At 34.8% G+C, this 26,041-nt stretch overlaps 1 protein-coding gene across 3 annotated transcripts; it reads left to right on the top strand.

Moving 5' to 3' along the window:
* Nucleotides 1-1,118: 1,118 nt before the first annotated feature.
* On the top strand, nucleotides 1,119-25,089 carry lnpep (leucyl/cystinyl aminopeptidase). 3 transcript variants are annotated; one of them, XM_056458514.1, is made up of 18 exons: nucleotides 1,119-1,194; nucleotides 5,098-5,920; nucleotides 6,058-6,196; nucleotides 6,441-6,575; nucleotides 6,660-6,780; nucleotides 6,925-7,076; nucleotides 8,601-8,714; nucleotides 9,806-9,937; nucleotides 11,793-11,924; nucleotides 12,070-12,221; nucleotides 15,093-15,181; nucleotides 15,267-15,450; nucleotides 16,599-16,755; nucleotides 16,852-17,036; nucleotides 18,601-18,762; nucleotides 18,854-18,994; nucleotides 24,074-24,155; nucleotides 24,248-25,089. In XM_056458514.1, the coding sequence occupies exons 1-18, from the start codon at nucleotides 1,149-1,151 to the stop codon at nucleotides 24,377-24,379; spliced, it is 3,078 nt and encodes a 1,025-aa protein (XP_056314489.1). In that variant the 5' UTR covers nucleotides 1,119-1,148; the 3' UTR covers nucleotides 24,380-25,089. The 3 variants fall into 3 exon arrangements, with proteins under 3 accessions (XP_056314489.1, XP_056314488.1, XP_056314490.1); XM_056458513.1 differs by having other exon boundaries at nucleotides 15,090-15,181; XM_056458515.1 differs by lacking the exon at nucleotides 1,119-1,194 and adding an exon at nucleotides 1,820-2,154 and having other exon boundaries at nucleotides 15,090-15,181.
* Nucleotides 25,090-26,041: the final 952 nt, after the last annotated feature.

The following is a 26,041-nucleotide window of genomic DNA, read 5'->3' as shown; positions in this document are numbered from 1 at the left end:
TGATTGTGATTCTCTAATTGTCTCTAATTCTCTAATTGTCTGATTGTCAAACTCTAAATCAGAGTCTCCCACATCTGTTTTATAAAGAATCTTCTCTGCTTCAGTTCTGCCCCTTACAACATGCAGTCATTAATTACAATAAGATGGTCTTGGTGTCCACTATAGTAGACATTTAAAAAAGGATGACTTTTTGTAACACAAACAAGTTAACAGCCTTGAAAGCAAAATGTATTGTTCCTGCCAGTTTAATAAACAAATATATATGTAATAATAAAAGTAAAAAAAAAAAAACATTTAGAAACCAAAATTTTACACACCTCTCTCCTTCCCATAAAATCTGCTTTTTTGTATGTCAGCCATTTTGGATGCAGTGTAAGTGGTTACTAGCATGCCAGCCAATCAAATTACATATCACTGGAAAGCCCAGGATGTCCTCTGAACAGAACAGCAGGACTTGACAGAATATCTCAAGTTCAAAAAATTCAAAGAAAATTCATGAAAACGCAATGTCCACTACAAAGAACACGAGTCAATAGGCGGGGTCTCAGGAGGCTATATTAAAACAGTGGATGTCTGTGTAGTGTCGCCATTGTAAATGTCATTTTATTGCCGCTAGGTGGCAGTGTTGCATTACTTAAGTTGACAAAAGGATTTGTCATCGAATTCCATAATAACTTCCAATTAACTACCACACATCAGAAAATACCAATATGCCTTTACAATAACACTTGCATCAAGTCAGTGAACAATGATAAATGCAATGGAGTATAATCAAGTACAATTAGTGACCAGTATATAAATCAACTGAGCGAAGAGTTTTTCTTAAGTAAAATGTTGCAGGCACACACACACACACACACACACACACACACCCTTAGAGTCATATTTGCATAATTGGATTGGCAACTGAAAACTTTTTCACAGAATCTAATCCTCCACAGTATTCTGCTGTTCTAAGAACACAATGGCCCGACTATTTTATATCAGTTCCACTGGTGCCCAAATGTGCTGCACACTGCAGGCTCTTGAGAAAACAGCCTATTGTAGTGTGTTTTCTGGGTCAAATTGTTTGCATGTGATTGTCCAAATTGCTTAACAGAGACGCTATTACAGTTTTCCTTGTCGAGCATGGCAGTCTGTCTCAGCGCATGGAATCTGCAAATCATTTAAATCAACAGGAATATGGGGCTATTGGTATGAATTCAATTTTATTTTATTTTCAAATTATTTTTTAATTATTGGAATTCTGGGTTTTGTATCATTTTTAATACTTTTAAAGGAATTAACCATTGGACATTTCATTCAAAAATATTTTCCATGAGATTGTTATTTTGTATGCGAAACTGTCATTAATCAGGATCAAACGAGCAATATGCTAATCAGTCTGTCGTATAAGAACCGCGTCGGTATAGTGGCGTCTTAAAGGGATAGCTCTCCCAAAAAGAAAACGAGCATGTAGCTGTGTCGCTAGCGCTTTGTTTTACACAATTACATTTGTACATACTTTGCACTGGTTAAGATAATAATTACAGTAATTTTATATTTAACCTTCAACCAATCTTAAAAGTTAAACTTACCAAGTAACTGTTAGCCTATACTTTAAGTTCTTTACCCGACTTAGTTAGCATAGAACCAAAAGTGAATTTTAGGCAGGATAACAACAACCAGAATCAATTTCTGGGACGTTGTTAAGTACATACACGCATGCATTTCAAGTCTAGACGCAAAACTTTGGGTGACAAGCGTGACATCTGTTTTATACAGAAAACCATGCTAGTTTGGAACGTGTCCATTTGGTGTGAACTGTCCCTTTAAACGGTTCAGCTTGAAGGGGAAGTAAAACTCCTGTTGTTTTTTTGACAACACCGAATGTCATTTCCAGCGTGTGTCTGCTGTTATAACGATAAATAAATGTGCAACGATGACTCAATAAACCGCTGATCAATCAATTTAATGCGGTGAAATGACAGAGCTGTAGATCAGGCGAACGATGCTAAGCTAACACCAGTTGATCTGATGTGTCCCTACGTTGAGTGAATGTGTGACTCTTCACCTTTCCTGGGATTAAACATCTGCAATTTCAGCTGATACGGGATTTGTTTTTGTACTGCAGACTTGCATTTCAAAATTTAAGGATGGAGACGTTTGAAAGTGGTAAGGTTTCAGCTAATATGGACTGTTTATCTGCGTACGCCAGGTCGTGCACTGCAAAAAGTTGCCAGCTAACATGCTACATCTGGCCGCATATCGCGTTTTATGTAACGATATTATGCAAGCAAATTTGATAAAGAAGGATTGCTTTTGGATTGTGATAAGTTGATTTTATTATGGCCCTGGTTTTTCCAATGATTATTTTAGTTATGAGCTGTTTGGGGTAAGTAAATATATGCAAAGTTTCAGCTGGCTAACGTGCTGCTGTGAATAACGTTTAAATAGCCACCAGTGCTTCACAAAGTTCATAGTGTGCTTCAACTGACAGGACGTCTGAATAGATTAAAATAGTACAGTGTTTTATAAGTAGGAGGGAATATCAGTAAATTAAATCAATGGCTTGTTTGTTGTGGTTACTCTTATTCATGTGATGTCTGCATTTACACTCAGCACTCACATATGACTTTATGTCCTTAAAGTAATTACATCTGTTAGTTTTCATCTGTCAATCTTTTGTCTCCAAAAAGCCCCAAGGTTCATGTTTTGCTAAAAAATCTTGTAATAATGTCTACAAGATGGCATTTGGTGCTTTGTGTTTTTATGGTCTTACCTAAATTTGACAGATGGTCAGCTGGCAGTCACTTTGGTGACTGTCTTTTGCTATGTCCTATTTAGTTAACATTAAAAGAGTTTAATCTAACAGCCACTGAATTTATCTGTCTGTAGGCGGTAGAAAAAAAAAAGTCTTCCGTTACTTGCTTTTGTTGGCTTCCTGAATGAAAGTTGTCTCTATTCAGTATGTCTGAACATTGTAATGAATACAAATGTTTAAAGCAGTTCTTTTACAAGTATTATAATTTGATTACTCGGCAAAAAAAAAGAAGAAATCTCTTATTCACTAGGATGTCTATCACAATAGGGAGGAAAAGGTGGTCACGATTTTTTTTTCCAAACTACACTGCCCAGTGTGAACCATTTTATAGTCATTGGTGTGGACGCACCTTAAAAGAGCAGCAGTACAGTGTACAACAGACCCGAATTTAACCTCAGGTCAGAAGGTATAGCACATTAGTGCTTTCAAGAGCTAATTTGATAAGTGTTAACTCAAGTACCTTGATTTAAGTAAATTTAGTCTTATTCTCTTGTGAACAAGCAAATAAAAAAGGAACTCTTGTGGTGTTTTTATTTTCCGCCAAGGTATTGAGAAATCTTTAGAAATACAGTAAAAAAAAAAGAAAACTTGCGTTCAGGCCATTCAAACTCTCTTTTAATCCAGTTTTAGCTGAAACTATTATTCTTGGTGTTTTATAAAATGCAAGTCAAGGGCTATAATAACTTTTAGAGAATGAATATATATTATTGAGGTCTGGATTAAATGTGATTGCATTGTAAATTCAGTTTCTTGTAGAGACAGATTGTATCGCTTCATAAAACCTTGATGTATAGCCAAGAGGCATGAATATTAATTTTGTTTTGTCTATATCAGGGTGTCCGCGAGGTCTTAAAAAGTATTATAAGTTTATAAATCAATGTAGAGAAATTTAAGGCCCTTAAAAATTATTAAAAAGTATTAAATGTTGGATTGCAAGGTATTACATTTTATATCATTTTTGATTTTGCAATAGAGTGTATGGGTGTCTCCTAGTGATTGGTTGCAGCTGGAAGGACATCCGAGCGTAAAACATACAGATTAGTTTCTTGCATTAATATTTAGTAAGTATACTGTACTTTAAGGTGGCGCAGTAGGTAGCACGTTCGCCTCAGCAAGAAGGTCGCTGGTTCGAGCCTTGGCTGGGTCAGTTGACATTTCTGTGTGGAGTTTGCATGTTTTCCCTGTGTTCGCGTGGGCTTTCTCCGGGTGCTTCGGTTTCCCCCCACAAGTCCAAAGACATGTGGTACAGGTGAATTGGGAATGCTAAAAATTGACCATAGTGTATGAGAGTGTGTGTGAATAAATGTGTATGTATTTCCCAGTAATGGGTTGCAACTGGAAGGGCATCCGCTGTGTAAAACATATGCTGGATAAGTTGGCGGTTCATTCCGCTGTGGTGACACCACATTAATAAAGGGACCAAGGTGAAAAGAAAATGAAGGTATTAATACTGTACATTAAAATCTTGCCAGTGTTTCCGGGTGAAATCTAAAGTGGTTATAAAAATTTATGGAAAGAGTCTTGAAAAAGGTCTTAAATGGTTTGCATCTCACTCTCTGGTTTCTGTATATACTCTGTATAGGGTTTTGATCACAAGTGTCGACAGCGAGTTGCATTTTCTAAATTACCAAGGACCACAATTGTAGCAAAAAAAATGATCATTAATTTTCTAAAAAAAATAATAATAATCACCTACATCTTAGATGGCTGAGTAAGTGAATTGACAGCGACTTTTTTTTCTTATTCTGAGCAAACTATCTCTTTAAGCAGACACATTTTTAGCAGCGTTGAATATGAGGTATGAAATAGGTTATGCTGTATGGCAGCCTGTGGTCATAGCCAGAAGTATTTACTGGAACAATCATAACATTTCTATGCATGTAAAGTGATTTGCCTTTCATGTTCAGTTTCATTTTCATTTGTTTTCTGCTTTTTACTCTCTGACAAAAACGTCTTGTGGCTTCCCACAAAAGCACTCAAAAATTTTTTTTGCTGGTAGATATCAGCAGCTGTCTGGGGGATTTCCATGCCTGTTTGCACCTCCCTTTCCTCATGTGTTTAATAATGTGTCCCTGTCATTTTCATTTTATTACATACAACTTAAGTTCCAAAGTTTTCTTTGTATGCATGGATTACGTCAACTATTACTATCATCTGGTGAAAATTTCAAGAATTTAGAAACATGTTTTCCAAGATCAAGTGTCATCACCCCCCCCGACCCACCTTCTTAATAACATGAAGCCACTTCCAAAAACCATGGGTTTGTAATCACTTGTCTTTTCCGTAACCTACAGAAAGAGCCCCACTGCCCAGGAACATGATCGAGAACAGCATGTTTGAGGAAGAGCCAGATGTTGTGGATTTGGCAAAAGAGTCCCCATCCTATCACATCGATTCAGATGATGTAACCTATGAACCCCGCAGCTCACGACTTTTGGTTCGAGGGCTTGGAGAAAATGACATGGATGAAGACGAGGAAGATTATGAGTCCTCCGCCCGTCTTCTTGGCATGTCCTTCATGAACCGCAGCTCCAGTCAGCGCAGTGCTGCCTCTTCCTACACCTGCCAGCAGCCTTCCAGGTCATGTTCAACGCTTTCAACCAAGACTACAGCAGTAGGGGTTCTCATCCTGGTGCTGGTGGTCTCCATGTTCATGGTCATCTACTTTGTACCAAGCTGCACTTTCACCAAGAAGGGCTGTCAGAAGAGCAACTCAAGCATGGGCAGCATCTATCCGATTTCCACAAGCGGAGAACTTTTCCCATGGACTGACCTGAGGTTGCCACTCAGCGTGCATCCTGTGCATTATAATATTTCACTCCATCCTGACCTGAACTCAATGACCTTTCAAGGCAATGTATCCATCGTAGTTAAAGTCTTGCACGAGACGAAGAATATTATTCTACACAGTTCGGATATGAACATAATCAAGGTCACTTTTGAAGATAAAGAGTACCGCTTCCTGGAGTACAAACCATGGCAGCAGATCGCCATCAAGTTTCCAGAAGATCTTAAGAAGGGACAATACGTCTTGAAAATTTCCTACAAAGCAAACCTCTCCAACAGCTACGATGGCTTTTACAACAGCTCCTATGTTGACACAGCTGGTACAAAGAGGTATTTGCTTCCAGACCAGAAAATGACAATTCTGAAAAAATATTTAGCTTTTGTGTGCTGATTAATAATTACTTCTGCTTTGTTAAATATTTATGCTTCTGAGACACCTACTCTAACTCACAATATCTTTCTTCTAGAGTTCTGGCCGCTACTCAATTTGAGCCTCTGGCAGCCCGCAAAGCTTTCCCTTGTTTCGATGAGCCAGCCTTTAAATCAACTTTTGTAGTTAAAATGACCAGAGATGCCAAATACATCAGCCTTTCAAACATGCCCAAGGTGCTTTTATGTAACTGTCTATTCATCCATATCTTGATCTATATATGTGTGTGTATTTGCTAATTAGGTAATGGTGGTAAAATCCTTTAATACATTTCAAACTGCTTTTTAGCCATCTAAATTTAAAGACTATTTAAAAATAATTACAAATACATCTTTAATATAAAAATTATGTTAACATGTTTTCATAGTTTTATAGTCTTGCAAATGTTTTGTAATTGTATTTTCTATTTTTTTTCTTTAGATAAAAACCACAGATTTGAATGAAAATGGCCTTCAGGAAGATGAGTTCGAGAGTAGTGTAAAAATGAGCACTTACCTGGTTGCATTTATCGTGGCTGAATTCAGCAGTCACAGCAAAAACGTCTCTAAAACTACAGTATGTATTACTCTCAAAATCATTGTCTTATTTTGAAAAATATGAAGCGTAATGGTCTAGTTTATGTTTTCATATGTTTTGCAGGTGTCGGTGTATGCAGTTCCAGACAAAAAAGACCAAGTGCATTACGCTTTGGAGACGGCTTGTAAACTGTTGGTGTTCTACAATAGGTTCTTTGAGATAGACTACCCTTTAAGCAAACTAGGTGAAACGCCTTTTCTTATGGAAACTTTTCAAATGGGGATTATTAGATTGCTAGAATAGCCAGATGAGCATGCTAATGTCATTTGTACAAATAAGCAACTTAAAAGTATTGACATGGTAGCGATTTTCTTTTTTAAATCAATAGATTTAGTGGCCATTCCTGACTTTCTCGCTGGAGCCATGGAAAACTGGGGACTAATCACATTCCGTGAGACAACTTTGCTAGTAGGAAATCAATCCTCTCCCTTCGACAAGCAACTAGTGACCTCCGTCATTGCTCATGAACTTGCCCACCAGGTAATTTACTTCATGACAGGATACTAAAAGTCACATTTGACACATAATTTTCAAAGGACAAATTAGTCTGCCTGTTAATAACACAAATTTTTAAATAACATATGGGAAGTATTGCTTTTAAAGGGTTAGTTCACCAAGAAATAACATTTACTTTTTATTAGTGGATTGAATTGTTTAAGATTTTTTTTTTGTCCGTTGAACACTTAAGAAGATTGTCTTGAAGAAAGCTGAAAACCTGTAACCATTGACTTCCATAATAGGAAAGAAATACTGTGGAAGTCAATGGTTATAGGTTTCCAGAATAAACAGTTAACCAGGGGTGCGTTTCTGAAAACCATCGTTGGCCACCTTAGATCGCAAGTTTCGTTGTTACAAACATTGTTCATCGTTTCCCAAATCCGTCGTTCCAACGAACATTCGCAAACTGCGTTGCAAACTTGCGCACTTGCAACTACACCTCTGGAGCTGTAGTTCGAAACATAGTTCCTGGCTGTGTTCTATTCCTAGTTATAGAACATTTAAACTTGGAATTAGTAAAAAAAAAGCATTAAAGTCATCTCTCTTAGGTGTAATTTGCTTTCAAAGTATTTTTACAGTTCAGTTTCAGCAATCTTCATGTTTACGTTTGCGCTCCCTTCGCAGTGCATATCTCCAAAGCTAGTATATTTTTTACAGTCAATGCTCCAAAGCTTGTGTAAACAAAAACATAGCATACGTCAATGCTTTTATTTTCATTCAGTCATTAATTTTCTTTTCGGTTTAGTCCCTTTATTAATCTGGGGTCGCCACAGCGGAATGAACCGCCAACTTATCCAGCATATGTTTTACGCAGCGGATGCCCTTCCAGCTGCAACCCATCACTGGTAAACACCCATACGTTCTCATTCACACTCGTACACTACGGACAATTTAGCTTACCTAATTAACCTATACCGCATGTCTTTGGACTGTGGGGGAAACCGGAACACTTGGAGGAAACCAACGCGAACGCAGGGAGAACATGCAAACTCCACACAGAAATACCAACTCAAACTAGCAACCTTCTTGCTGTGAGGTGAGAGCGCTACCCACTGCACCACCGCGTCGCCTGCTTTTATTTTATAGTAGGTTATTTATTAAGAAATGTATCTGTACTGTATATGACATGGGCCTGTTGGTTAGAACATTTCTGTAGTGGTTTGCATGTGGTTTAAAAAAACAACAATGTCCTATGTATTATTAATAATAATAATAAACAATCACCATCATTATTATTATTAAAATAGGATTTTAAATCGTACTATGATAGTTCAGCCGTGAGTTACGTCGTTGTTTGGGAAACGCACCTCAAGTCTGGTCTGATGACAGAATTAAAATAATTTTGGTGAGCTATATCTATTACAGCTCGTTTTATTGAAGTATAATAAAGTGTTGTTGAATAATGTGCACAGTTTTTTTCAAAAAAGGTTTAGCATCCACCCCAAATGATTGTCCTTGTCAGCCATTCTGTGTTTATTTTGTCATATAGTATACTTTTCTTTTCAGTGGTTTGGAAATCTGGTCACTATGAGATGGTGGAATGATCTTTGGCTGAATGAAGGATTTGCAACCTACATGCAGTACATGTCCATCGAAAATGTCTTCTCAAACCTTGACATAGTAAGTTTACATCTAAAGCCCTGTTCACACTGTGAGATTTCAGCCACGATTTGGTCATCTGAGACAAATTTGGGAAATCCTAAAAGATTCCTGAAATTCTAGGCTAAAAGTTGTGACCTTTGATTATTGGTTTGACACGTTCACAGACAGCCACTTAATGCTGTTGCGATCAGATTTTCCCTTTGAATAAGTTCTGGTAGTGTCAGAAGATTTCAGACACTTCCCTGCAGTGCGACAACAGCTGCGAAGAGCGTCAATCCAAGAACCAATAAAAGTGCAGAATCTGATGATGCAATCCACGCAACAATTCAAATGACCACAGGGACATGTCAAAACAGTTTTGTTTTTTCTTTCTGGTTTTAATATTGAGGCACACTGTGCAAAATTGCCGCTACAGATCGTTCACGATTGTGGTAAGCAATCATTTTAGAACACGGCATAGCGAAAGTGTCACAGATAGTTGACGTAAAACTCCAAGTGAGTTTTCTTCTGTGTTTAGCGCGTCTTCATTGTCTTACAGTGGGAGCCTTGTTTATGCAGTCTGACCTGCTACTATTAATTGAGATTGTTAAAAATCGAACAGTGTGAGCCAGAAATATACTTTTGTTTTGGAAAATGTTGTATATATACAGTCACTTTTTATTTCATCACACTTTTTCTATTTTTCTTTTACTTTTTATAAGCAAAACATTCTAGTATAAATGCATTTGAATTTCAGATGAGATATAGATGTGAGTTTGTGTAGCACGTTTTTAACATTTTCATTTTAAAGAAATTTGTTGATCTTGACATCTATGGCACTTTAATATCTATAATTCTTCTATTTTAATTTTTTTTTCTGAATACAGTTCATTTTAAGAGATTTACAGATTTGTTGTTCATTTTGTTTGTTTACTTTAACACATTTTTGAATTTAATCATCAAAAGTTTAAAATTTAAAAAATGTAAATTAAATCATCAAAAAGGCCTCCCGAGACAACATTTTTACAGTAAATTTTATTTAACTTATTACAAAGTCCAGTATTTCTTAGCTTTAAAGACAACCTGTTTGAATGCATGGTTTTGACAATGCCTATATTTGTGTCTTTCAGGACATTGAATTCTTAAATGTGCGTTTTAAAGCTCTGGCCAAAGATGCGCTAAACTCCTCCCATCCAGTGTCTGCTTTTGTGAGCACACCAGAGCAGGTGGAGGAGATGTTTGACTCTGTGTCTTATGAGAAGGTATGTCATAAATTACCTGTTGTTTGTGAAGTGACTTTAGTTAACTCTCCTTCTCAACAGTGTTTCTGTGTAATCATTGGTCATTGATCGTTTTCATGCCATTGATAGTCACGTGACCAGTGCGATAACCTGGTGGGCAGAAAAACCAATGGGTTGTAAAGGCAGCTTCACTGGGATCTCCATAGAAATGCAGAGCTCATGTTTTCATCCATGTAAAGCTATGAATATTTTGTTCACAAACTGAGCAAAAGAGAGATTTGATCACAAACTAAATTGTGGGCACTTGCGATTCATATACTCAACCGGCAGCCATTTAAAAGCTCCAAAAGCTTCACAGCTCCAATTCAACTCCAATAAACCCTTTTCACAGTTCCAGGTTTCTCAGTAGCGGAAGACCTCATAGTTGGGAAAACTTAGAGCGCATTGAATGGAAGAGTATCACAAATAATTTTTTTACAATCTTATTTGCTCAAATAATAAAAAGAATACTCCACGATGGTGTTATAAAGACTTTCAGAAAAAGGAAAAAAATTGATGATGGCAGCCAGAGGAGAGAATAATGTCAAATTTACTGTCCTGTCCCATTGATGCTGCATTAGAAACGTCTCGCATAAGCGGTTATTCGGTTTTTGTCATTTGAAGCAAAGATTATATACTTCATGCATAAATAAATATAAACATTCATACGTTTTTATTATAAATCTAAATGTTAAAAACTTTCACGGATTTGTTGAACGCATCATAATAGGCTTGTGGAAAGGGTCCATACTCAGCAATTTATTTATTGGTGGTGACGTTATAGTGTCTGTTTTAATATTTGGTGTTAGTTTCTTTCGCTTAGATTTATATTTACTGGTAAACTATTCATTCACTTCTGCTATTTTTACTTTGATTTAGCATTTCAATGTATACTTTAATTGCACTAAACCTGCAAATTAGAATAGAAACTTAATAAAAAGCATACAAACATACTAACCGTTATAGGTATCGTAGATTGTTATTGGACAATGATGCTACCATTCAGGAAAAATCCACAAATTCCTCCTTTCTGGCTGTTCTTTCCATGATGCACAGCCTAGGCATGTCTCCTCATTGCTTTGTAATGCTATATCTTATTGTACAACAATTATCAAGAATAAAGTACAAAGTCCCACTGGATTCAGATTTAAAGCCACTATTAAAAGGCTACATTCTTAACAAATGGCAAGCAAAACTGGATCAGTGCTCAGAAAATTAACTTTGAAATCCAGCTAGTAGTAAAACAATTTTTTTAACTCAAGACATGATGAGTTGTTTACACAAGATGCCGTATTGGACACATGAGACTCACTCATGAACATTTGCTAAAAGAAGAATTCCCCGAACATGCCAGTATTGCAACAGAAACCATATATTTTTGGAGAACCCAATTTTTAATGTTTTCTGGAGAGACTTTTAATGAGAGTCTTTCTAAAATGGGATAATTTCTATCAAAAGTAAACCTTAAAATGTTTTTTGATCTTATGTATCATTATTATTTATGTTTTTTTTCTTATGTGTTATTTGTTGCTGTCAATGTCTTTTTATTGTTATAAGTTTTTGTTAATATAGAAAAGAGATATTTATCAAATATTAAGATTTTTTTTTTGCCATAAAATCGCTAGGGAAGCTGATATGGCAATAAATTCAAAACTCTCTCTCTCTCTATACAACAATTAATCCGGCTTTTTGGCTAAATCAATCAGCCCGTGACTTGGCGATCAATGGGAGATGGGTATGTTTTGCCCACTAGGTGGGCATTCCTGTGAAAACTACCAATTGATTGTAGCTATTCTCAGAAGCTGACCATGTTTCTTGCTCTGCCTTTTCTTTCAAGGGAGCCTCAATACTGCTGATGCTCAACGCAACACTCAGAGATGGGGAGTTTCGCAAAGGAGTGATTGAGTACTTACAAAATTATAATCTGTCAAACACCGAAAGCAAAGACTTATGGAACAGTCTCTCCCAGGTCAGACCTTTTCTAAACCATATTTAATGCACATTTCAATGTTTTCACCAACAAAATGTTATTCTCAGTGTCAGTATGTTACATAAAGATAGATGAGCTGTGTTGTTCATTTATTAGCACGCACTGACTTCCATGTTCCTCATAGGTGAGCAAACAAAGTCTAAATGTCTCTGAGATGATGAACACCTGGACTGTTCATAAGGGCTTTCCTCTGGTCACAGTTAAGAGAAGCGGCACTCAAGTGACTTTGTCGCAAGAACACTTCCTTCTGAATGCCGAAAACGGCACAGACGACAGGTAGGGAGTGGGCTTTTAGGGCAAGATTAGATCTGTCCGCTTTTGCAGTAATCTTTTTAGGCTCTTTGTTCTATTTTTAGCTGCTGCATTTTCTGGACAATAAGTTGCAACTGACTATCAGTAAGTCAAAATTAAATTGTGAAAGAAGAAACACAGCCAGTCATAAGTTTGGAGTCAGTAAGATTGGTTTTTAATGTTTTGTAATAAGTTTATTCTGCTAACGAAGAGTGCGTTTATTTAATAGAAAATACAGCAAAAGCACTGAAGTTAAAAAATGTTATTGCAGTATTAAATAACTGTTATTTTATTACATGTAGTTTAAAATGTCATTAATTCTGGTGGTCTAAAGCTGAATTTTAAGCTTGATTAGTCTCCAGTTTTACTTAATCCTTCACATATTCAAGTATCACAATCGGCTCAAGAAGAAATTGTTGTAGTAGTTGTTTTTGTTGTCAGTTTGGGAAACTGATACTGTTCCTTTCAAAAGTACCATTAAAAATGGATTTACTTTTATTCATCACAACAAATTGTTCAAGAGTAAAAGTAAATGCATCTATAATGTAAAAAAAAAAAAAAGATTATTTTGAACTTTTTTTTAAAGCAAAGAATCCAGAAAGTAAATTGTATCACAGTTTTCACGATACTATTAGTGATTTATACCAATAATAACGGATAATAACAACAAATCATCATATAATTATTTCTGAAGGATCATGTGACACTGAAGAGTAATGATGATGAAAATTAAGCTTTGTATTACAGACATACTTTACATTTGAATCTGCATTCAATAAGAAAAAAGTTATTTAAAAATTCGCAATTCAACACATTTTACTGTTTTTGTTTTTGGATGAAATAATTGCAGCTTTGGGAAGCAGAATTGCCCTCTTTAAAACACTTTAAAAAAATTCTGATTCCTAAATTTGGACTGGTGGTGTATATCACAGGAATTAGTGTAAAATGTAAACAGAACAGAAATAGCTTTAAGACAAGAATTCAAACACTCTATACTGTATGTTAAGTACTTGCAAATAAACAAAGCATTTGCAACGCTGTTATAAACAGTAGAAACCAATTTATTTAAAGTAAAAAATGCGCTGTACAAACAAACTAGAGTCATGTAGCTCTCTTCTTCATCACACTTACAAGTTTGATTGTTTTACGCATGTTTTGTACAAGCATGAGTTGACTGTAAAGACTGTACATATTTGGAATAAACATTTCAGCATTTTGTTCTTAGAATAAAGAACTGGCTTGTATTGTGGAAAATGTCCAATCTATAGTGTTGTGGTTAATGCAATTGTTTCATGATCCGTTCAATGCTAGTTCGATCCCTGCTTAGAGTAGGAAGTTTTCATCATCTGTGGGTGAAATTGGACATCCCGAAAGAAAAGTCCATATTTTCCTCATCCCTTCCCATCCTAGCTTGCCTTTTCCTATTAAAAATGAATGAAACTTTGCGTTAATTGCATGTCTTTTGATTATCTACCTCATTGTGATGAATTTGATGTAGTATCACTTATTTTTTAAGTCGCTTTGGATAAAAACATCTGCTAAATTATTAAATGTGAATGTAAAGTGTGCAGTTTGATTTTAAAGCCTAATGCTGTAGATGTTTTTAGAGCCTTTGTATATGCTAGTGTATAAACCTTACGGTTGACAAGTTAATTGGTTATTGAATCATTTATTTATTAAGATGATAAATTATTTAACAAATGATATGGGGAAAAAATGAAAATTGTCATCATTTTACCTTCAACCTTCTCTTGTTCCAAACCAGTTTGAGTTTCTTTATTCTGTTGAACACAAAAGAAGATATTTTGAAGAAAGCTAGAAACCTGTGACAATTGACATCCATAGTATTGGTTTTCCTACTTTGGAAGTCAGTGGTTACACATTTGAGCTTTCTTCAACAGGGGAAAGAAACTCATGAAGGTTTAGAACTATTTGAGGGTGAGACATTTTCATGTTTGGTGAGCTATCCCTTTAAATGAAGTTTTCACAAACTATTAAGCAGCAAAATTTTTTCCATTGATAAAAACACGATATTGGACAAAATCGGACATTGCCACATTTTGTTTTTCTGCGATATATATTGCAATATAAATACAGTTTTACCAGATCATTCATTTAGTTTGATTGAATTTGTAAGGGGGCAACACGGTGGCGCAGTGGATAGCCCGATCACCTCACAGCAAGAAGGTCGCTGGTTTGCATGAAAAGAAAATGAATGAATTTGTAAGGGTGCGAACCATGTATAAAAAATAATAAACAAATTGCAAGCAAAAATAACTACAATAGAGCAACAAAAAATGTTAAATACACAGTGCTACTATATGTTTTTGAGTCAAAGAGTATTCAGGTACAGAAATTGAATAATGTGAAATAAGACTGTATAATCTTCATTGTATTAATTCAGTAAAATTATTCCTCATTAAAGTTACAAATGTACTTTTTTGTCCCCAAATGCTTTAAACTATCTTAAAATGCCTTTAAAACACATACAAATTATAAAGTTTAACTCTGTAATGGTTATATTTTGCAGACTCCACAAATCTCATGTATTCTCAATTGTTGTGCTGATTGACTATAATCCCAAATCAACATTGCATATCCTGCGATGTGACTACTGTTGGACACACATTCGATATCGATGCTGAAACGATAAATTGTGCAGCCTTACTTCAAATCAGTGTGCATAGAATGCATTGACAATGTTACCCACCATTTACTAATGAGATAGAATAGTATTTTTAGTTTTAATGATAGTCTTTTTTTGTTTAAAGGCAGACATTTCAACAAAGTCAAAACATTTATCTATTAAGAAAAAAAAAGAACTAATATAAATAATGTGTTTGTTGCCCATAGCAGCTTGTGGCATATTCCGCTGACGTATGTAAATGACAGCTGTAGTGTGCTCCGTTCCTGCAAGCAAGTCTTTCATCTCAAGGACAAAGCAGGTGACAGTGTGCTGACACAGACGAATCATTCCAGCTACTGCAAATATGCAGCGTAATGTTGTTTGTTGTTTCAAATCTTTTCCAGACTCGTTACAGCTTCCAGGTCAGGTGAAATGGTTGAAGTTCAACTTTAGGAGTGATGGCTTCTACATAGTGCATTATGATGAGCAGGGATGGAGCGACTTGATTAGTGCTTTGAAGGTGGACGTGAATGTCCTCCCCTCTGAAGACAAGGCAGCTCTCATCAATAACATCTTCGCTCTCTCCAGGTAAATCTGCTTTTAAAGAAATGTTAAAGAAAGGTTATTACATACGTTTTTAAAGAGCTGATGATACAAGAATTGCAGTTACTTTTTGTGGTTTAACTTAAGGAAACCTTGAGATTATTTTCTTTTAAAAAAAATTTTTATTTATTAAGTTACTATTTTTTCTGATTTCCACTAGCTCTAGTTTTTCAAATTGGTCATGTAGCAGCTTTCGACATGTAGTAATTGGCCACTTATTCATGAAAATGTAATAATTGAAAAACTACTTTGTGAATATGTGTTCATCTCCCTCCCAATTATTAACAAAGTAATGTGTTCATAATTCTAAAATAATTTTAGAATTCTTCATTGCAGCCATTTTACTGAAAAGTATTTTGAAAGTTTTTACTAAATAAAATTAATTCTCACCTGTAGCTTATCATTTTGAATGGAATGCATCACATCTAGTCAAACAGCCACAAATGCTCTAGGCATAGAAAAACACACTGGTTTCAACTAATCAAGGTGTTAAAGACTTGAAGAAACTATTAAGCAGGTCTGCGTTAGAGCTAAACTCTGCAGAGCTGTAGCCCACTAAGAATTGAGTTTAAGACCATTCATTTAAAGGCATAGATCAGCCTAAAATGAACATATACTCCCTATTCACTCACTTTCAAGTGGTTCTAAACCTTTTTCAGATTCTTTATTCTGTTGAAAAAAGAAAAACAACTAATATGGAAGTCAGTGGTTACTGGTTTTCTTCAAAATGTTGTTCAACAGTAGACACTGAAATAGGTTTGGAACCATTTGAGGGTGAGAAAATGATGGCAGAACATGAAATTGTTATGAACTATTCCTCAAATTATTGCTGGAATTTCCACAAATAGATATGGTAAGCATGTTTTGTACTGCTCTACGCTAAAAAGGGAATTCTTACTCTTCTTATACACTGAAATAAATAAATCCATACAATTACAAGATATTAACTGTTAAAATACAATAGGAAGGTAAAAGAAAGAAATTTTAACATTTTCAGACACCAATGTTTTGACTTTGTCACACAGACTATATATTTTATATATTTTAAGGAAACTTGCTGTTAAACAGGTTTTTACTGTAGCATTTTACAGTGTATCTTAGGTATGCTGAATGTTTTCATCTTTCATCCACAGATTGGGCAAAGTGTCTTTCAGGCAGGTCTTAAACCTCATGGAGTACATCAGAAATGAGACCGAGACGGCTCCGCTGACTGAAGCTCTCTCTCAGCTTGGTCAGATCTACCGGTTGCTGGACAAAAGATCAGACCTGAATTTGGCTTCTAGAATGACGGTACGAAAAAAAAAGTTTAGCTGTTGTACTCCAGTCTGTGTTATCTTACGACTGTGTATTTAGTGCTAAAACCTTTTTAAAATGTGATCTTTAAAGACTTACATCAAGGACCATTTCGGGAGTTTGATGGAGAGTCAGTCGTATGAAGTGGAAACTTCTGTGTCCAAGATGACGCTTCGCTCTGCCTTGCTGGAGACGGCATGTGCTCTCAAGGGACCAAACTGCACAACACAGGCCAGACATCTGTTTGATCAGTGGCTTGCTTCAAACAAGACTTTGCAGTAAGTGTTTGAAACGTGAACTTTGACTGAATTATTTGTATTGCTCTTCATTAGCAAATGACTTAATTTGATTTGCAAAGACAGAGAAAGTCTTACTGTTGTTAACCTGTAAATAAAAGGAGAAAGCTGCTCTTGAAATGTTGCCATGTCTGTTTTAATTAAGCAACATTTATTAATCATCACTGGGTCCCAAATATGTTCATTTTTGCATAAAAGACTTAAAATAAGACATCTATATTGTTTCTAGGAAATAAAATATAATCATTAAATTATGAAATTTAGAAAATGATTTAGTTTATTTTGAGTTACTTTAATAATTTATTTACACTTTTTAATTTACTGTATTTTGATAATGTTTTTGTTTGTTTTAATAGCTAAACTATAAATTAAATGATACGTTTTTATAGAGTAATCTTTTAATTATTTATTTAAATCTTATTTAATCATTTTTATCAGATTTTATATAAAACTATGCAATTTTATCCTGACCTATATCAGTGTGAAGCATTTGGGTTTAATTTTATCATGAACTTGTGCATTTTGCTTAATTTTTGTTTAAAATTTTTGTTTGTTTTTCTTGCAAAATCTGGTAACATCAAGTCAAGTCCCACATTGTTTCCTTGGAACTTTACAAAAATCTACACTGTGTACAGAATTAAATTGAATAATTAGTTATTATTATTATAAGTTGGGTATCAATTATATTTGTAATCCATTTGTCATATCTGAATTCTTATGTAATTAATTTTGTCTGTGTGTACAGAACAGGGTTAAGCACTAAAATCTGAAATGACAAGTGAATTTAGCTGCAGTGTGTATGTGGCCATAAAGCCAATAGCTACGTTTCCATCCACTTAATTTTGAGCGCATTTTGTACATGCGCAAAAAATCGGTTAAAGCAATCGCCTAGATGCACATACATTTTTAAAATGCCCAAAAAAACGTATGCGCATGAGTGAGTAGAAAACTTTTATTTCGATAAGAAAAGATGCGCATAAACTACGATGGAAACACTTTTACCATATAAATTCCAGTATGCATGTTTAAAAAAGTCATGTGATTTTGATATAAGACATCATTTGATAATAGAAATGTGTGTGAATGGATAAACTAGCAGGCTGAGCACACTGTAAAACACGAAATGTTGTTTTGGCCATTCTAAAACGCCTTAACCATTTCAGTATTAGTGTTATTATATTATAAATGACCTCCTGTATCAAGAGCGTCTGTGCTCTGCTTCTTACGCCTTCAAACACCACTTCACTGTTCACTGCGTGTCAGGACTGCCTTTTGAGGTGTCATTTATTAAATGAAGAAAAGATTTACACAGCTTCTCCTACCACAGCAAATTCCATTTTTACTGTTGATATTTGGCGGCAATTAATCAGGACGTGGCGATTTTGTCAGATGGAAATGTTACTTTATTCGCATGTCTTTTATGTAAATATTCAGTTTTGCGTATAAAGTTAATTTGCATTTTTGGATGGAAACAGCTATTGACTCATTGCAATATTTCTTGAAAACAGAGGATCATCTTGTATTATGGCATGTTTTTTTTTTCAAGGATTCCCAGCGATCTGATGAGAACGGTCTTCAAAGTTGCTGCCCAAACAGATGAAGGATGGAGTGAGCTTCTAGACTCTTATAAACACTCCATCTATGACACAGAGAAGCGCAAGATGTTGGAAGCCTTGGCAAGCACTCAGGATGTACGGAAAATCATTTGGTAAGCCTGGATGATCTGCTTTGTTGAATGGAAAATTCTTTCGAGCTGTCAGCACACTCGATACCAAGTTTATTTTGGCTTTCTGTCTTAGGATCCTGCAGAAAAGTCTTGATGGGAGTGAAATTCAAAATCAAGAATTTCCTTTGGTGATCCACACAGTTTGCAGGGACTTTGCTGGCTACCTCTATGCTTGGGATTTTATGAAGGAGAACTGGGAGAAAATCACCCAGAAGTGAGTAGGAATTTTTCACACAATGTAATAAAGTTCTGTTAAAGGTGCAGTGGATGATCTGCCACAATGTTAACCGATTAGCGAAACACAGTCCCTCCGAAACATGAGCATGCGCCCCTTAAAGATAACAGACAACTCTCTCTCCCATGCTGTCCTATAGCGACTCTGCTTAGTGCTTGGCCTGCGGCGAGCATGCTATTTCAAACGGAATATTCAGAGTAGCATGTTAAACAATATAGGGAGCGCATCACAGGTTGTCATTGTTCACAAATGAACCAATGTGATGTGAATATAAAACCCAACTTCAGCTCAGTAAAGCAGGCTAGGTGGAATAGCGCTATTTAACTAAATAAGTATTTACATTATCGATACTGTTAAAGGACCTTATAAAAACTGAAAATAGCCACAGCTGACTTTTGCTGCGAGATTTCAGTGGCTAAACAACATTTCTGTGCATATAACCCGTTCGTAAAAAACAACCCAATCTACATCAACGTTAAGTGACTAAAATAGTTTTAAAACATAACCTTACCTGTCTAAAAGGAATACTTCAGCCATTGTGTCATCCTTCCTCCAGCGTGCAAAACTAACTCAATTATTGATTCAGGATTTTTTAAATGTGTTTAGAGTGAGCATTTGTTTTGCTCTCTCAATAATATCCAGCTGCAGGTGAACACGTGTGCATGCGCGTGCCCGCAAAATGGTGGATCTTCGTGAACGGCTGCAGATGTTCAAATCTACATTTGTTGACAGACAGTTTGGCCTACTTATCAGAATTATGGGAATTATCGGCCCGACAATATTTAATTGGATGAAGATTTTTTAGTTTTATGCCTTATCCAGAATATAAAAATGCATATAAATACATTTAGATCATTTATTTAAATCATTACGATTGGAATGTGAAGAGACTTTCAATCAGCAGAACAAAAAATGTTTTTGAAGACAATCAACTACTGCACCTTTATTTAACAGTTTCCGCATTTCAGTTTATTTACAGTTGTGAATTGCATTATGGGACCGAATAAATACGAAATTATACTGATGGTTTATTACAAGGTTTTTGTATCGTAATATACAACAACAACCCAGACAATATATTACTTTAAACTATTAAAAATGTTCATAAAGTCACTTTTTCAAGGTTAAAAAGTTGTTGGAAGACAGATCAAGGCCCCACAATGCAGTTCAAAAGCATAAATAAACTGGGAAAAAATAAAAACATGAATACTGTTCACTTATAGATGTTGTTTACAGTGCCAGTATAGGCAAAGAGCATAGAATCACCAAGAGGTGACACTCAAGTGCGATTTGGGAAACAGCCACTAGATGGCGCGGCGGCCATTTTGCAATGAAAATTCCAATAGAGCAGTTTAGTTCCAACCCCAATCAGACACACCTGGGCCAGCTAATCAAGCACTTGCTAGGCTTTCTAGAAACATCCGTGCAGGTGTGTTGAGGCAAGTTGGAGCTAAAATCTGCAGGACACCGGCCCTCCAGGACCGAGTTTGGACACCCCTGCAATAGAGCAACAGCATATTATAAGTCTGTAAAATAAACTATTAAAAGTGCTGATGATTGTGATAGTGAGTGTTGTATTGTCGTCTTTCAGGTTGTATCTCAGCTTTAATGCGCTTTTTAAATAAATAAATAAAAAACAAAGCAGCTGCTTGCCATCGCGACAGCAATAAGATCCAATGGACAGCTGACCGCTTTCACTCCAAAATGGCGGAATCCGGGGCTGCTTGCAATGGAACGTTCTATTGAGTGTCGCCTCTTGGTCATTCTAAGCTCTTTGGTATAGGACTCAAGAGATCTTTGTGTTACTAAAGTATTTTGTTTTTAATTAAAGTGTAATGACGCCACCCCCATCACACACACTTTCACTTCATGTCTACCTCAGTATTTAAAAAAATGGCACTTAAATGAACGTGGAAATCTGTGAGAAGTAGGGAATGACAGGGAAACGGTAGAAAGACTAAAGTGAGCAACAGTCATCTGTCCGCAGACGCTATGTTTTCATTCAAAGTTGATTTATCTGCAAAACAGGAATATCATATAAAATCTTTGAGAATAAAGCACAGATTTTATTCAGTGAGTCAAAGAGAATAAAATTGTCACTTCCTCATAAACTGGCGTCAAATATCAAAAAGATAAATGTAATTTGCTGCCGTAGGAAAAGCTACTGTGGACCTTTTTTTTTCTCACACAAAAAAATTACTTGCATCTCAGAAGACGAAACACTATGAACATGCAGTGGCTTTTTTAAGAGTGAGACCAATCATTAGGAGTGCAATAATATTGCTTACAATATAGGACTTAAATATGACTTTAGGGTGACACGGTGGTTAGCACTGTCGCTCACAGTAAGAACGTCGCTGGTTCGAGTCCCAGCTGAGCCAGTTGGCATTTCTGTGTGGAGTTTGCATGTTTGCGTGGGTTTCGTCTGAGTGGTCTGGTTTCCCCCACAGTCCAAAGCAATGCGCTATAGTTGAATTGAATAAGCTAAATTGGTCGTATTGTATGTGTGTGAATGTGAGAGTGTTTATGTGTTTCCTAGTCCTGGATTACAGCTGGAAGGGCATCCGCTGTGTAAATCATATGCTGTGTAAGTTTTCATTCCACTGTGGCAACCCCTGATGAATAAAGGGCCAAAGGAAAATAAACAAATGAATATGACTTTTTAGAAGGAGCAAAATGCCTGTTCCACATGCTTATTTTTGTTATATCATGATCTGTTAAATCATAACCACATGATTTTAACTAAATTTTCAAATGCATCACAAAATTTTGATATTGATAAAAGTTTTTTACAAGCATTTTTAAAATTTCCACGCATATTGGCATTTCCTTTATGCAATTTTTTATATGATGTTACAAAATGAACAAAAAAATAGGTGGATAGAAACAGCTAGTGGCACCATACTGAATCTGACTAAAGATCTGAGGTAAAACATGTTGAAACGCTGTCACGCCATATCTTTTAGATTTGTAAATATTGTTTTCTGTGAGAATATGCACACTAGGGTTGTCATTCTTCGTCTGTTTGCATTGCTTAGCAATGTATAGCAAACAATGTAAAGACGAGTGCAAGGCGTTGTGCAGCATGGATTATTTGGTGTGCGATCCCCTTGATATGTTCCACTGTAGGCACTCATGTATACAGATGATAATTAGAGCCAATCGCAATCACATCTGTTGAGACACAATGTCCAATCAACAGTGTTGAAGAATATACGCAGCAGTAATTTCAGAGTAATGCTATTTTCACTGTATTTTTTGATCAATTAAATACATCTTTAGTCAGCATAGACATTAAATAAAATGATGTCAAGTCACCTTTATTCTATAGCACTTTATAAAATGTAGATTATTTCAAAGCTGCTTTACATGAATGAACAAGGATGAAAAGTCACATAAATATTTCAGTTTTTGGGACATATTTGGCATATCAGGAAAGGTAGCAGAGTAGTGGTAGAATGCAAGTGTAAGTAAAATAAAATAAATGGTTCCTTACTTTAAATAAAGCACATGTGGTGTACCTGAGATTATCATTGTCATTTATCATGTTGTTCAACTGTGAGGGTAACAACACTTTCTAATAACTACACGCTATGAACCATTTATTAAGCATTAGAAATTAGTAAAATCATTATCTGTTAAGCATTAACTCTACATTAATAAACATTAGTAAGCAGTTTATAACTGCAGCTACAAATGCTGTATTCTTGACTTATAACCACATTTATAATGTGTTTAATAATTGTGTATTCATATTTTGTTAATGATCTATTTTTCATTACTAAATTAAGTACTGCATTATTAACAAACCAGTTATTTAAGCATAGTTGGTTGTTTTTAAGGTAATTCAGAATGAGTTAATGATTAATAAACTATTTAAATTAACATTTATAATTCTTATTATTCAAGCATATACTAATAGTTAATTTGTTTGTTAATAAATGCTTTATTAACTCATCTGCATCCAATTTTGTGACCTAATCTAAAGTGACGACTATTTATGCTTTATAAATGACAATTAAAGGCTCAGTTATATTTTAAACTGGAAAAAAAGAAAATTGACGACTTTATTCATTTCATTTCATTTGAAAATCCACAAATGAAACTGTATCAAATAAAAAAATTAATCTTTGCAACCTTATCTAAAATAAAATTAATGTACATTTTAAACATTGCATCTTATAATATTGTTAAATTATTATATTGTTGTTTTATCCCATTTTTGTTGTATTTTGACACTCCTGTTATTCGGCAAACTTTGAAGTTTACAGTAATTTGACTTTTTAGAAAAGATTGCAAAGATGTATTGTTCTTTTGATACTGAGCTTTTAATTGTCATTTATAAGGGATTTATAAAGCATAAATAGTCCTCAGATTAGGTCACAAAACTGCATGGAGTTAATAAAGCATTTATTAACATACATAGTAACCATTACTATATGCCTGAATAATAAGATATATAAACGTTGATTTCAATAGTTTATTAATCGTTAACTCATTCTGAATGATCTTAAAAACCTCCAACTACTCTTAAATACAAACGGTTTGTAAATAATGCAATACTTAATTTAGTAATGAAAAAACAACCAGTCACAAATTATGGAAGTACAATTATTAAGCACGTTATAAATGTGGTTATAAGTCAAGGATATAGAGCATTTGCAGCTGTAGTTATAAACTGCTTACTAATGTTTAATAATGTAGAGTTGATGCTTTACAAAGATTTCTCCAGATGCTAATACTTAATATATGATTTATATTGTGTAGTTATTATAAAGTGTTACCAATATTCCTTCTATCATGTCGACGCTTTAAGATAGGACAGTGTTTAGGCTTGACACTCAGGCCTTCTCCTGTTAGTGTTATCAATTTGGCAACCCGCAATTGCGTGGAGTCGTCAGAGGAGGTTCAAATTGAGCAAACTTGTATTATGGTGAGTGAAAATGTGTTTTGAACCAGGAGTGCAATAATAGTTCAACCACTGGGTGTCAAACTTACACAATGCACCTTGTAAGTATAAATGGATTTTTTCCTTGTTTTTTTTTTTCTTCATGTTAGGTTTCCAGTTGGATCCTTTGCCATTCAGAGCATCATCACATCTACAACAAGCCAGTTTTCTACGAAAACACATCTCACAGAGGTCAGTTCTTAGTCGAAACGTCACCATCATACAAATTTGCAAGATTTTCGCTTATTGGTTCTACGTTATTGCTGTTTTTCTTTTCCATTTAGGTCCAGAACTTCTTCAGCTCTCTAGGAGCGAAGGGCTCTCAGATGAGGATCGTGCAGGAAGCCATTGAGACCATCAAACAGAACATGCGATGGATGGAGAAGAACTTGAAGACACTCCAGATCTGGTTGTAGTGAGAGGTCCTGTGCCTCTCACTCCCTCAGGTGAAGAGATTTCAGTGTCGACAGCCAGAGCTAGAAATGTACAAACGTTAGGTCAAGCTTGAGACAGAAAGGGCAGGGTTACTTGGATGTAAAGGGCCATTTAAAAATATATATATATATTTTCAGGGCATCTCGTAGGGAATTTTCCTGAGCTGTGAAATAGCCAGAAGCTTGCCAATTATCTGTCTGATAGCATTTAGCCTAACTTCTGTAAATGAACAAGTTTGGACATTATATGTGGAACTAGATGTATTTTCTTTCCTCCTTTAAGTTCTAAGAGAAATGAAACCGTTAAGTCAGCATATTATGATTTCCTGTGTGATAACCTTAGCACTTGAGGCAGTCCGGCTCAGTTATGCGTTTGGCTCAAGCCTCAAGCACTATTTGCACTATTCAAAGGTTCAGCTTGCTCAGGGCACATCTGGTTGTTAAAATTACATGTTGAATTTAAACCCTTCTTGTCAGTGGCTAAAAAACCAAAACCTCCCATCAGCATCACTTAAGAGTTGGACAGTTCCCCCAAAATGAAGATTTGCTGTTTTCTTCAGTACAACATTAAAGACATCTTAGATGAAACTTTAATGATGGTTCATAAAATGAAAGTCAGTAGCTTCCGGCTCTTGAATGTAAAAAAAATAAAAAATAAAGAATAAATAGTGTAATTGTATACATACATACATGCATGCATATATATATATATATATATATATATATATATATATATATATATATATATATATATATATATATATATATATATATATATATATATATATATATATATATACATATATATATACATACATACATACATACATACATACATACATACATACATACATACATACATACATACATACATACATACATACATACATACATACATACATACACACACACACACACACACACACACACACACACACATACATACACACACATACATACATACACATACATACATACATACACATACATACATACATATATATATATATATATATATATATATATATATATATATATATATATATATATATACATACATGTATATCAAATGTAAAAACTGAGAAATATATATATTTTTCCACAATCATGCCTCCTGCCTTATATCTTTTGGGAGAAGCCTGTGTCAGAATTTGCCCAGTGTAAAGATGTTATATTGAGATCTTATTAATTTACAAAATGGGTTAAGGGTAATACTATTGTAAAAAAAATTTCACTTTCTTTCACTGACAGATCGTTTCAATTCATAAGACCTCAATGTTTCATCAGGAGTCATGGGTATTTATTTTGTTTTGCCAGAATGTGTTTTACTCTTAAAATGCTGGTAGGAGTTGACTTGTTTGTTTTGAATCACCAGTCAGCTAAAAATCTTTTAAAAAAATAATTAAGGCTTAAGGGTGATTGAATTAACAGCAAATTTTCTTTATATATATATATATATATATATATATATATATATATATATATATATATATATATATATATATATATATATATATATATATATATATATATATAATTTTTTATTTATTTATTTTTTTTTTTTTTTTAAATATACCTTTTATCATGCATTGGCTAAATATTCAGTTGCTGAAAGCTGAAGTTATGTTACAAGAAAATTGAATT

This window comes from Danio aesculapii, chromosome 5 (assembly GCF_903798145.1).
Source record: "Danio aesculapii chromosome 5, fDanAes4.1, whole genome shotgun sequence".
NCBI lineage: Eukaryota > Metazoa > Chordata > Actinopteri > Cypriniformes > Danionidae > Danio > Danio aesculapii.
Note: the sequence above shows the minus strand (reverse complement) of the source record. Positions and strands in the feature narration are given on the sequence as shown.